Raw genomic sequence first — 12,107 nt, forward strand, 5'->3', positions numbered from 1 at the left:
TGATTTGTTGTGAGAGAAAAGTACTACTGTCTAGTTGGTAGCTGGTGCTGGTTTGGTATGAAAAAAAACACTATTAACTGATTGTAGTGGACAGAGTGAAAATCTAATGTATTTATCGGATCAGTTCTAGCATGAGGATGAGGCGGCATTTCTGTCGGTGGCCAACCTGATCTCAGCACAGCCGTCCCGCTTTGATTCAGAGATTTCAGAACGGGTGTGTTTAGTTGAAGAGCGAGGTAGAATGGAGCGGATCCATTCCAAATTTTAAGAATGGAAGGGTTCCATTCTGTATTTGGTTGGAAGATTGAAGCGGTTCTATTTATATATTTTGGTTGGAGGGACCGTTTGTGGGATCCATCTGTCGGTGAAATAGAGCACAGTGTGTCTTCTTCCTCGCGCTCGCCTGCTGCTGCTACCTGCACCGCTCGCCTCCTCCTGCCGCCTGCGCCGCGGCCACTCGCGCGGCCCCGCACGCCTGCTGCCGCTCGCGCCACGGCCGCACACCGGGCCGCAGGCGCCTTCTGCCGTACACGCCGTTGCAGCCTCGCGGCCGGCTCCGCGCGCCTGCTGCCGACGCACTGCAGCCTCCAGCTCCCGCACGCGCTGCGGTGGCCGCGCGGCCAGCTCCTTGGTTGTTGCGGCCGCGCGCTTGCTGTTTGCTGCGGCCGAGCGGCAGGCCCCCTTCTTGCTGCAGCCAAAGCACAGCGAATCGAATTGAAGCCGCGCGGCCAGCTCCTTGGTTGTTGCGGCCGCGCGGCCAGTCCGGCTGTCGAATTGAAGTAGCGAGCTGGCGAATCGAAGTTCGGGAGTTAGTGAATTGAAGCTCTAGCGGTTAGCCATAGACACCACAGCGAGCTAGAGAGACGGAGTGAGACAGCGTAAAAGTGGAGCGAGTTGGTTCGACCGATTTGACGGAACCAACTCATCCCGAATATGTATGAAATATTCCTCATTTGGAATCGCTCCGTTCCATTCCATCTCATCCCACCAACCAAACACACCCTAAAAGACTATGAGCTATACAGAAACGATGGACCTGCTCAGCTTATCACAACTCGAGTTCCGGCTTTGGGGTTCCCTTGCAACGTCTCTAAATAAAGCAGCTGGCTGGTGAGACTGAACATGCAAGTTTCAGAGACCGTGAGATCGCACGATCCAGCTTTCAGGGACGATTTGCTCACACGGGCAGCAGCACAGCCATACATCTGTAGCCGAGTTTTTGTTCCGAGTTCGGAGTGTATGTTCTTCCAGCTCATTTAGCCACACTGTACGCTAGTACAGTACAGCTACACTGGCAAAAAAAAAATCGCCTGTTGCAGTTCACTGAATCCTTGATCTACCACATTACTTCAAGCGTCAGTCATTGAGCATTATTTTTTTAAAAAAAAAATACGGTCATTGAGCATTGGGCGGGACATGTCTAACTAGCAAATCCTCTCTTTCTTCATGGAAAACATGCCAAGGCACAGACGCACAATCCCGTTGAGACCTTGCCTTCGTTGCGATCACGGGAAGCGCGCGGCAATACAAGCAGAGATCATAGCACGGCACATCGAGAGCAAAATACTGAAAAATCACAAAACATCCACGCACCTCATCATATACATAAGAGGATTTACCAGCTTCGTTACACCATAATAAAAACCCACAAAGCTGAGAGACGCCTGACCGACGAGCATAGAGATCGCCAGCCAGACCGCTCCCACCCCGACTCATTTACAGACGCAAATACAGCAACGCCAAACTTACAGCACCGAATTCGTAGGAATCATGGAACCGAAAAAAGATACATACTGGACTCATGAACAAGCAACCGGGGAATGGATGGATGGATCGATCGAGTGCGGGACGCATGCAAGCTCGCGCGCGCGTCTACTGATCCCTGGTGATGGTGGAGTGGTCCTCCTCCTTGCCGGCGCCGCCCTCCTTGTTGTCCCCGCTCATCCCCAGCGTGTTCATCACCGCGTCCTTGGCGCCCACCGCCGCGCTCTTCACCTGCTCAGTAGCCTGCAAACAGATGGCGGATTTTCAGCATCGTCTGCACATATAGAGAGCGCAAGGATTTCGAAATTGTGTACATGCTGCTGCGTGTGATGGGCTTTGCAGTGGAGGGCGATAGATCGGTGGCCGCAAGAGAGGAGACCAACCTGCTGGATGACGCTGCCGGTCTTCTCCTTGCCGGCGACGGCGCTCTCCTTGGCGTACTCGCCGGCCTTCTGCTTGGTGGCCTCGGTGGTCTCGGCGGTCTTCTGCTTGGCGGCCTCGGTGGTCTCGGCGGTCTTCTGCTTGGCGGCCTCGGTGGTCTCGGCGGTCTTCTGCTTGGCGGCCTCGGTGGTCTCGGCGGCCTTCTGCTTGGCGGCTTCGGTGGTCTCCCCGGCCTTGTGCTTGGCCTCCTCGGTGGTCTCGCCGGCCTTGTGCTTGGCCTCCTCGGTGGTCTCGCCGGCCTTGTGCTTGACCTCCTCGGTCTTCTGGCCCAGGTAGCTGCCGGTGTCGGACGCCTTCTGCTTGGTCGCCTCCTTGGCGTCGTGGCCCTTGCCCGCCGCGTGCCCCGCCGCGTCGGACGCCCGGTCCATGGCGTGCTGCGCCGTGTCCCTGGTCGCCCCCATCGCCTGCCCAGCCTTCTCCTCGGTGTGGGCCTTGGTCTCGCCGGCCTGGTAGCTAGCCTTGTCCTGGTGGGAAGCCATGACGACGATCTCTCACCCTCGAGCTAACTAAAAACACACGAATAGAGATCGATCGCTCGAATCACTCTCAGGAAATGAAAGCAGCGATGAACACTTGGCTACTACTGACGAACGCTCAGCTGAAAGCCTGCAGGAACCTCAACACTACCGATGTCTAGGGCCCTCGCTGCAGGCCGTTTTTATAAGCCGCGGCCGCGAGACGCGCCCCGGGACACGTCGCGCCCGGGGGCTCGTACATGACGGCCCCGTAGACAGGACACGCGTTGCGCCGCGGGTCCGTACCTTCGCGAAGCCTGGCCATGTAGGCGGAAGCTGATTCGCGCGCGCAGACGTCGGTCGCCCGATCGGCATGTGCCGACGAGAAAAGCAAAGCGGGAGGCCCATAAACAACCTAAAAACAAGTACAGGGGCACAGCCGAGCGCGCGCGGCTCGGTGTACCTACCCGATGAGGTGATGATCATCATCACGATAGCCAGGGGTGTGTTTAGTTGAGGATAAAGTTTGTATTTAATTACTGTAACATGTTTCGTTGTTATTTGATAATTAATATCCAGTCATGAATTAATTAATATTGTTAGATTCATTTCGTGGAAATCAGTCAGACTATATAATTAATTATTTTTTAACTATATTTAATACTTCATATATGTGTTTAAAAATTTGATGTGATAGATATTGTAGAAACAAATTTGGAAACTAAATGGAGCCTAGATATGAAAATGGCGGTGGTGGCGAGGAGGGGAGGACAAGTTGGCTGACGGACGTGTTGCGTTTCGGGTCGTGGTGTGGTCACGCGAGCTTGGTGAGGAGGATGACAGGCGCCGCTAGCTGCCGCACGGAACTGTGAACTGGCAGAATAAAGGAGGCCGCTGTGGCAGCCCGGATAAACAATTCGCCCCGTTCGGCTCGCTGATAAGCTGGCTGGTATTGTAGCTACAGTATTTCTTTTAGCTACAGTACTGGTACATTATACGTACGTATGGGTAATCGGAGTTCTACTGAAATTATCTGCTACTACAGTAACCAACCGCTACAGTAAGCTGCAGTATATAGCCTCTCACAAAAGTCAGTTGCTAATCAGCCGTGGCTTCAGTCAACCGAACAGGCTAAAAATCGAAGATGAGGGGCATGATGGCATGTTGGGAAACTAGCAGCGGAATGATGGCGCTGATGATCTGAAAGATACACCTAATCCTGCCGAGTCTAGGTGGGGAAACCATCTTCGGACCATGCTAACGCGCGACCTGTCGCGCAGAAGGCGATCGCGCGACCCGCCATATAGGAGAGCACGCTCATTGTTAAAAACAAATTATGTGCATGCGACAAGCAGGATTTTTTTAATGACCGGAACAGGTCCGGAAACCGCGGTTACCGTGTAACCGGTTCGGACTGGTTCCGGTACCGGCCAATTTCAAACCGCCCCAATTCAAAACTTAAAATTTGAATTCAAAAAAATGAAAAATTCTCAAAAAATTTCTATAAATATTTCAAGTTACGACGAATCTAATGGTGTCAAATTTTTTCAAATATTCGTTCATTTAGTATACTTTGCGGGCATTTGAAGTTAAACCAAAAAAAAAAAAATAGGCCCCCGATCATGGAGCACCGCAATCGCAGAGGAGAACAGTTGGACCGACGGACTACAACACTCCACAGTATTCTTCCTCCTACAGTGATACCTCGCACTCTTTTCACTATCCCATACCTGGCATCAGCATACAACCACCGACGAGATGGGTGTACGAATGAGAAGACCCCTATTTTTACACTATGTTAGTTCAGGAATGGGAGACAACATGGCGTGGACAGGGCAATCTTGGTAAGACTACCGTCGATTTTTTTGTTCAACGCCCCGGTTACCACTCAAACTGGAGCGGTTTAAGGACCTAAACGGTCGGCTAACCGGCGGAAACCGATTGAACTGTCGTTTTTGGTTTGGAATTTGAATTTGGCTGGTTTTTTCCGGAAACCGATCAAACCGGTCCGGTTTACCAGAACCGGACGGCGGCGGTTTCATCCGACCGGTTGGTAAAAAAAACTCTGGTGACAAGAGCGCTAAGAAGTGCAGAGTTTTTTTTGTTGTCAGATGTAGTTAATCACATGCATGTTGCGAGAGGAGGATGGTACCATGTAGCAGGTAGACGCTGATGTCACTCCATCTCCTTTGTTTTTGTTTCATTTTCTTTTAGTGCTGATAACTTTCTGACCACACATCCGATTTCGAATCCATTTTCATATTTATATTCCTTACGATTTTATCTATGAAATAAGATCCACTTTCCATATATTTTGAAATAATTTTATATTTATTGTCAACTTATGTATATTGATATTAGCAACTTATGTAGATATTTGTGTCAATTTATATAGATGTTATATGCCAGCCGTATATATCAACTTGTATTAGAAATTATGTATCAACTCATATAGATGTTATATGCCAGCCGTATATATCAACTTGTATTAGAAACTATGTATCAACTTATATGTAGTGTTTTATTAGTAACTTATATTCAAACAATATGTCAATTTATAATATAATTTTAGAAACTAACAAATTGACGTGTTTGTCTAGCTGAAATTTGTGCATGAAAATATAGTAATTATGTTATATGGTGTAGTAATTTGTATATCTAATGACACTTTTACTTGTATAAAGAATTTGTTTCAAGTAGTTAGTATCTATTTATATAGAGATTGTGTGAGAATTTTTATATTGTTGCAACTTACGCGGAGACACTAAAAAATTCTTGTAGAGAGGGATGCGGCACAAATACTCTAGAGTGGTAAGGATACTAGGTAAAATTTATTTTTCTTTTATAGCAATTTATGTATATAATTTATTGATAAGTTTACACTTAAGTTGTCATGTTTAACATAGAACTAGTTACTATGAATTCAACATAAGTTGCCAGTAGATAAAAACTACTTTGAAATATATGCATCATGGGTCTAGTTTTATAGATCTCATCGTATAGGATGTAGTGGTGCAAACAAAATTGAAAATAAATATCTCAAAAGAAAGTTATCGCATTTTATAAAATGTAAAGTACATAAAAAAATATGTGCATGTGGCGAGCTTTATTTCCCATGCAGACTCTAACGGGCCATAGAAAGGCCGCAACAGGCCCTCCAAAAGGTCGCGCGCTCAGGCGTGAGCGCGACCTGACACGGGACAGCTTTTACCCTCTTCCTATTCTTTGATTTTTCGAGAGGAAGGGGAAAATTTCTCAAAAAAAAAGAGAGGAAGGGAAAAAAAAGCCTTCTTCGTTATCGTGAGCAGGCCTGCAGGCCGGGAAAGATCTCAGCCCAATACGCAGCAGGGCATTGTCAGGCTTCCTCCAACGGTTCCCCCATCCAACTCCCCCTAAATGTACTTTTTATTATTTTTTACTACCTCTCCCTAAAATATTCCTCCCCCTATAATTCCTCCTCTCCAACCATTCTCTCTATACATTCCCCCTAAACCAACTACCATCATTTTGTATTCATTTGAACTTCTCATTCGAAAACAACGTATATGGACTATACGCGATGCATATTTGTATAAATGAACAGTACCAATTTTAATTCAGGCATGCATTTTAATATTGGCGTTACAATTAATTTGTCATTAATTTTTAATTCCTATTAAAATGTAATTATTTAATTCAAAGGCTTGAGGTCGAAGAATCGTACCAGTTCTGCTGTGCATTTGTCATGATACGGGAGTAGCTTGTGTTGGAAGGAAGTCGGAGGCTTGTGACAGAAGCTTGGCTGAATCTTGCGGAGGAAGATTCTTCCATCGCAAGCTTCTAGCGCTATATAATCGACGCTGGGCAACCCAAATGTATTGACCCACTCAGTTGATCCTATCTGTTGTGAACCACAAACACTATGGCGGATGACAACCTCACCACCGCCGCGATCTTCCAGTGGGTGAGTAGTAGTAGAGCTAGGCTACTGATCGACGATGATGACGACACCACCGTCGTCGGTCACATCATCCACGAAGAAGAAGCAAGGCGCCGGGAAGGCGGGAGGCGTGGTTCCGTTCCCGGTCACATCGTGATCGACCGGGAACATGGTTCTGGGCATGCAAGGATCATGGCGGACTACTTTGTAGAGAACCCGGTGTACACTGATGCTCAATTCCGCCGCCGGTACTTGTCATTTTTTGTTCTCGTTGTGCGTAGGGGGAAAAGGTTTGTTTGCTGACTCATGCTATTTGTGTAGGTACCGAATGAGGCGTGCCTTGTTCCTTCGCATCATGGAAAGCGTGACGGCGAGGGACCCTTGGTTCTCTTGCCGGCCTGATGCGACGGGGAAAATGGGTCTATCCCCGTTCCAGAAGTGCATCGCGCCATTACGCATCCTGGCGTACGGTGTTCCGGCCGATGCGGTTGACGAGTATGTGCGCATCGCAGAGTCCACCTCGTTGGAGGCTCTGAATCGGTTTTGCGCAGCGGTGATTGAGCTCTTTGAGGAGCAGTACCTCCGCGCACCTACTGCGACGGATGTCGCGGCTCTCCTTGCATTCAACAGCACTCGTGGGTTTCCGGGTATGTTGGGGAGCATAGATTGCATGCATTGGGAGTGGAAGAACTGTCCAACCGCTTGGAAGGGCATGTTCACTGGCCGTGGGAAGCAAGCCTCGATGGTGCTAGAGGCAGTGGCTTCCCATGACCTATGGATATGGCATGCATATTTTGGGATGCCCGGTAGTAACAATGATATCAATGTGCTGCATAGGTCCCCTCTATTTCGTAGGCAATTAGGGATGAGGCACCCCCCGTGCACTTCACCGTAAATGGCAACACCTACAATATGGGGTACTACCTAGCAGATGGGATTTACCCTGATTGGCCAGCTTTTCTTAAAACTGTTCGTCACCCCATGACGAACAAAGATTGTCGGTTCGCCCAGGTTCAGGAGGGGGCACGCAAGGACATCGAGCGTGCTTTCGGAGTTTTGCAGGTTCGGTGGGGGATCATTCGTGGACCTGCTTACGGTTGGGACCGGTACAGGCTGAAGAACATCATGATGGCGTGCATCATCTTGCACAATATGATAATTGATGACGAGCGCGGTGAGAACCTACCGTACGTGTACGACAGCAATGGTCCACCGGTGCAGCCTTTCAGGTCTGGTACTCGCGAGCAGACTGATTTCATCGCGGCCCACCATAGGCTACGTGACCGTGACACGGCACACAAGCTCAAGCGCGACCACATCGAGCATATTTGGTCCTTGTTTGGGTCTTCTTAGCTGTATGATGTCTGCTAGTTCCTTCGGATTTACATATGAAGTACCTTAGGCTTGTATTTGAATAATGTAGTCATCTGTTGTCTTCATGTTGAGAGTAGATGTTCCATGTGTTTGTTACGTTTGAAGTTGTTATGTACTTTTCCGAATTGTCTTTAAGACCTTATGAATGCAAGTCGCGTGTTTATTGTCATTCATGTTTTAACATTACCAACACAGAGAAAATGGGGAGGGAGAGAGATACTGCAGCCTGCAGGGCAGGGAGGGCGCCCTCCCCTTGCGCTGACCAGGGGGCTGCTAGTGTGTGTACTCAAGAAGAAGCACGTATAAACGTAGTAGATAGAAAAGCGTGGACTCACACACTAAAAAGTTGAAAACAATATGTAGTAGTTTGCAACATATAGCAAGTCCGAACTAAAAAGTTGACAACATCAGGACGTAGTTCACAGTACAACACGGGTCCAAATGAAATAGTTCAGAACAAATCCAACGACAAATGAAATAGTTCACAGTACAACACGGGTCCAAATGAAATAGTTCAGAACAACATCAGGACGTAGTTCACAGTAAAAGTAATAGAACAATCTACGGAGCATCTTTGTTGCGTGCACCCCACCGCTGTAAAATCTCTCACTGCATTGCCTCGTACAGGACACGCTGTCCGGGATTGCAAGTGGTCAGGTCAATAGCCATGATGCGCTCGTCCCGTAACTCCTGCTCCCGGGCATCTTTTTTCTTCTTCAACTCAATGTGCTCTTCCTGAATGGTAACCAGCCGGTCCATTTTGCTTGCCACAGAACCGTCAAATGTCCTGATCAAGTCCATCTTCTGGATGTGCATTGCAGACAGCATAGAAGAGAACTCGGACCCTGCATCACTAGGAGACCCACTGGAGCAAGTCCGTTTGCCTGACCTCGAAATGTCCCTCCCCGGAGGCCTCTTGGAAGTACCAATCTGACTCTCGCTCCCGGCTTCCCCACATCCATATTCTGTGAGATCGATGGGCGCATTAACATCTTCGGGGACCCGACCTCGGTCCAGCTTTCCACGGTTGTTTAGGTCCATCCACTTAGGTTCGTTGCGAAGCATCTCCCAGCAGTGGATCGTGCTGAACGGCCTATCTTCGAGACTATTGTACAACTCAATGGCTGCTGCGATCTGCACCAAAATGAAATAACAGTAAGCAAGTACCAAGGGTCATATTGACAAGTAAGTTCATGATAAGCATTACAAACAAAGGGTTATAGAAATCTGACCTTGTCCATATCGCTGTAGCCACTGCGCCTCTCATTAAGGACATTGTTGTAGTGGCTCTCAAACTTATTTGCTTGTTCCTTAATATCAGACCAGCGACCCTCAAGGCTGGGAAGGGAGCGGATAGGGTAGATGGGCCCTTTATGGGCATTGTAGTTCCGTTCAATGGCCTTCCAAAATGAAGCCTTGCGCTGGCCCGCGCCTGGAACATACCCATACATGAGAAACACATGGTTAGTCCTTTAAAAAATGTGCAGCTGAAACAAATTCACATTGACACATCACCTTTAACTGCATCCAAGCTCACATTGAGCCAGCTGGACACTAGGTTTTTGTCTTCCTCGATTGAAAAGTTGTTTTGCTTCGGTCTGGACACAATTTTCTTGCGCGCCTTCCCCGAACCACCTTGGCTGGAACCGGGCTGAAAGGCCGGACTACCAGCTGCTGCACCCGGTGCTTCAAAATTAATATTGAGCATGTCTTGATAAGGTGTGTTGGAGGGACCAGAGAGGTCCGGGAGGCCCGTCTGGAAGTCCCACCCGCCATCCATGGCCCTGGACAAGAAGCATGCCAAGCGTTGATGACAAAAACAGGATTGGTCAGCCATTATGAGATGCAAAAGGAACCAAGATATCTCACAGTTAACATAGCGCAAGCATGTTAACCAGGAAAACATAAGCAGCAGCACAAATATCTCACAAATAATATTGCACATATAAATCACAGCCGAAACGAAACATAATACATGCCCGAGTAGAAGCAGTTCCTTCGATGCAAAGCAGTTTTAGTAACCTAGCAGGCTGTGCTTATGATCTGTCTATGATCTAATCTACCAAAAAAATCAGTATTATCAACAAAATTCAATACTGTCAAGACCACACTCATTGAAGGGGTTTAGGCTGTCATATTAAATTCAGTACTATGATATTATCTGTCAAAAACAATAAGAAGAACTTAAAATGTAATATTTTAATTGCATACTGTACTAACATGGATGCAGAGTAACAAAATGATTGGAAAATTACTAGTTATGATAAGTTACAATCATAATTATTGATCTAGCCGACATAACTGAACAACATGTTGGGGTGCATTGCTAAAGAATCATTGCAATTTCCAAAGCCGTGCATAATTACTAGAAATTTCTTTCCCAACCCATCTATTCCCCCTACAAACAGACATCGAAATACCAAGACAAAGATTCCTATATGCAACTGCCGTGCAGATCAATGAAGGAACATTAACAATCGCTGCATATTTCTATCACAGTACAAGGAAAAATTATTTGCAATTCATAGGACTCATAACACTACAGAGAACAAATGAGCTCACAAGTTTCCCTAGATCAGTACCTAGAGATCTACATGTTCATGTGCTGGATTTTTCCAAGAACGTAATCAAAGGTCAATAAACTAAATCAGTCCCTAGATCTACATGTTCTTGGATTTTTCCAAAAACGTAATCAAAGCTAAATCAGTCCCTAGATCTAGGATCCGTTCCCCATTTAGGTTGCAAAATCAAAGGTCAATAAAGTGGAATCAACGCCAACTGCAGAGCACCATGGAGATTTTCGGAAAACAAAAGTTGCAGCGGAGACTTACCTTGCAGATCGGGCCTTCTTCGGGGGAGGCTTCGGCGACGAGCTCTGCGACCGCCGCCGGATGCCGCCGCTCCGCTTCTTCCCCCGGTTTCCGGATCTGCTTCCCGCGTGCGACGAGCTCCTGGATTTTCCCCCGCTAGGCCGGCCCTCCACGCCCGCCACCTCGCCGGACCTCCCGCCGCACCCGCCGACCAGATCTACCGCCACCACCTCACCCACCTCGCTCCCCGCCTCCAGCTTCGCGGATCCTACCTCCCGTGGGCTAGCCAAACGGCCGGCGCCCCAGACTTCCCCGCCGCCGCCGCGCGAGTCCACGGGCTCGCTCCCTGCGCGCGAGAGAGGGAGGTTGCAACGGCTCGCGCGTCCAGGGACGCCGAGCTCCCTCCACATTTGCAGAGGCCAAGCCGCTCACCGGATGTGGGGGGGCGATGTGGGGTGTCCCGTTGGAGCGTACCCGGGGAGGACTGTGCACGGTATGTGGGGGGAGGGGGCCGTTTTCGGTGTCCCGTTGGAGGTAGCCTCACCGCGGAATATTTCATGCATGGAGGATTAAATGAACAGTAACTTAGAATCTTTCATGCAGAGTCTTAAATGAAGTTTATTTGAAAAAATAATTTCACAGATAGGTGCAACTTTGCGCGACGAATCTAATGAGTCAAAAAAAAATCCGTGATTGGCTACAATAATGCTACAGTGACCATCCTCTAATTGTACGGTCAAAAATCTCCTTAGATTCGTCTCACAAAGTAGCGTAGAGATTGTGTAGTTAGTTTTACAAACTATCTTCATTTACTACCCCTAATTATTGGTCAAAATTTATGCTAAATGTGCTACGGACCAAACCAATCAGGCTCATCCTATTCTGGGCCATCACACCGAAGTCTGTCTGATCTCAGGCCTAGCTGCCAATAGCCCAACAAGCGTATAGCTCGAGCTTGGGGCCACTGGCAGTGTGCCACCGCAGCATGGCAAATTCAGCGCGCGGCGACAGCCGGACACCTAGCTTTTGTGAAGAATGCATATACACATGTTTTCTGAACATAGAGGATTTTTTTTGAAAAAAAGGAGATAAAATGAAAGTTTTCATTCAGATGCAAAGCAACAGATGGGCAAAGGGAGCAAATAGATTACTGGACTGGCTACCAAACCATCAGCAAAAGTAGGTAAGGCCCAATCCTCTAGATAAAAGGCAAGTGAGTAGTAGAATAAAAATATCTAGAAAATCCATGGACTGTTAGTTTTTTTAATCACATTCTTTACCTTTAAAGTTCCCCTGATTGCAACTAATGTTCAATAGATACTCTATTTCCATGTAAGCACTCAA

At 47.8% G+C, this 12,107-nt stretch overlaps 3 protein-coding genes across 3 annotated transcripts; 1 reads left to right on the plus strand and 2 right to left on the minus strand.

Annotated features, from left to right (window-relative positions):
• Positions 1–1,567: 1,567 nt before the first annotated feature.
• On the minus strand, positions 1,568–2,828 carry LOC120697967 (late embryogenesis abundant protein, group 3-like). The gene is made up of 2 exons (XM_039981360.1): positions 2,148–2,828; positions 1,568–2,007 (listed from the first exon to the last, which is right to left on the minus strand). The coding sequence occupies exons 1-2, from the start codon at positions 2,682–2,684 to the stop codon at positions 1,873–1,875; spliced, it is 672 nt and encodes a 223-aa protein (XP_039837294.1). The 5' UTR covers positions 2,685–2,828; the 3' UTR covers positions 1,568–1,872.
• A 3,586-nt stretch (positions 2,829–6,414) lies between these two features.
• Positions 6,415–8,049, plus strand: LOC120701271. Its single transcript, XM_039985390.1, has 3 exons — positions 6,415–6,827; positions 6,901–6,913; positions 7,770–8,049. The coding sequence occupies exons 1-3, from the start codon at positions 6,562–6,564 to the stop codon at positions 7,830–7,832; spliced, it is 342 nt and encodes a 113-aa protein (XP_039841324.1). The 5' UTR covers positions 6,415–6,561; the 3' UTR covers positions 7,833–8,049.
• Positions 8,050–8,559: 510 nt separating this feature from the next.
• On the minus strand, positions 8,560–11,298 carry LOC120700663. Its single transcript, XM_039984911.1, has 4 exons — positions 10,785–11,298; positions 9,469–9,737; positions 9,186–9,385; positions 8,560–9,087 (listed from the first exon to the last, which is right to left on the minus strand). The coding sequence occupies exons 1-4, from the start codon at positions 11,171–11,173 to the stop codon at positions 8,560–8,562; spliced, it is 1,386 nt and encodes a 461-aa protein (XP_039840845.1). The 5' UTR covers positions 11,174–11,298.
• Between the last annotated feature and the right edge of the window lie 809 nt (positions 11,299–12,107).

The sequence above is a fragment of the Panicum virgatum genome, chromosome 3K, assembly GCF_016808335.1.
Source record: "Panicum virgatum strain AP13 chromosome 3K, P.virgatum_v5, whole genome shotgun sequence".
NCBI classification, from domain to species: Eukaryota; Viridiplantae; Streptophyta; class Magnoliopsida; order Poales; family Poaceae; genus Panicum; species Panicum virgatum.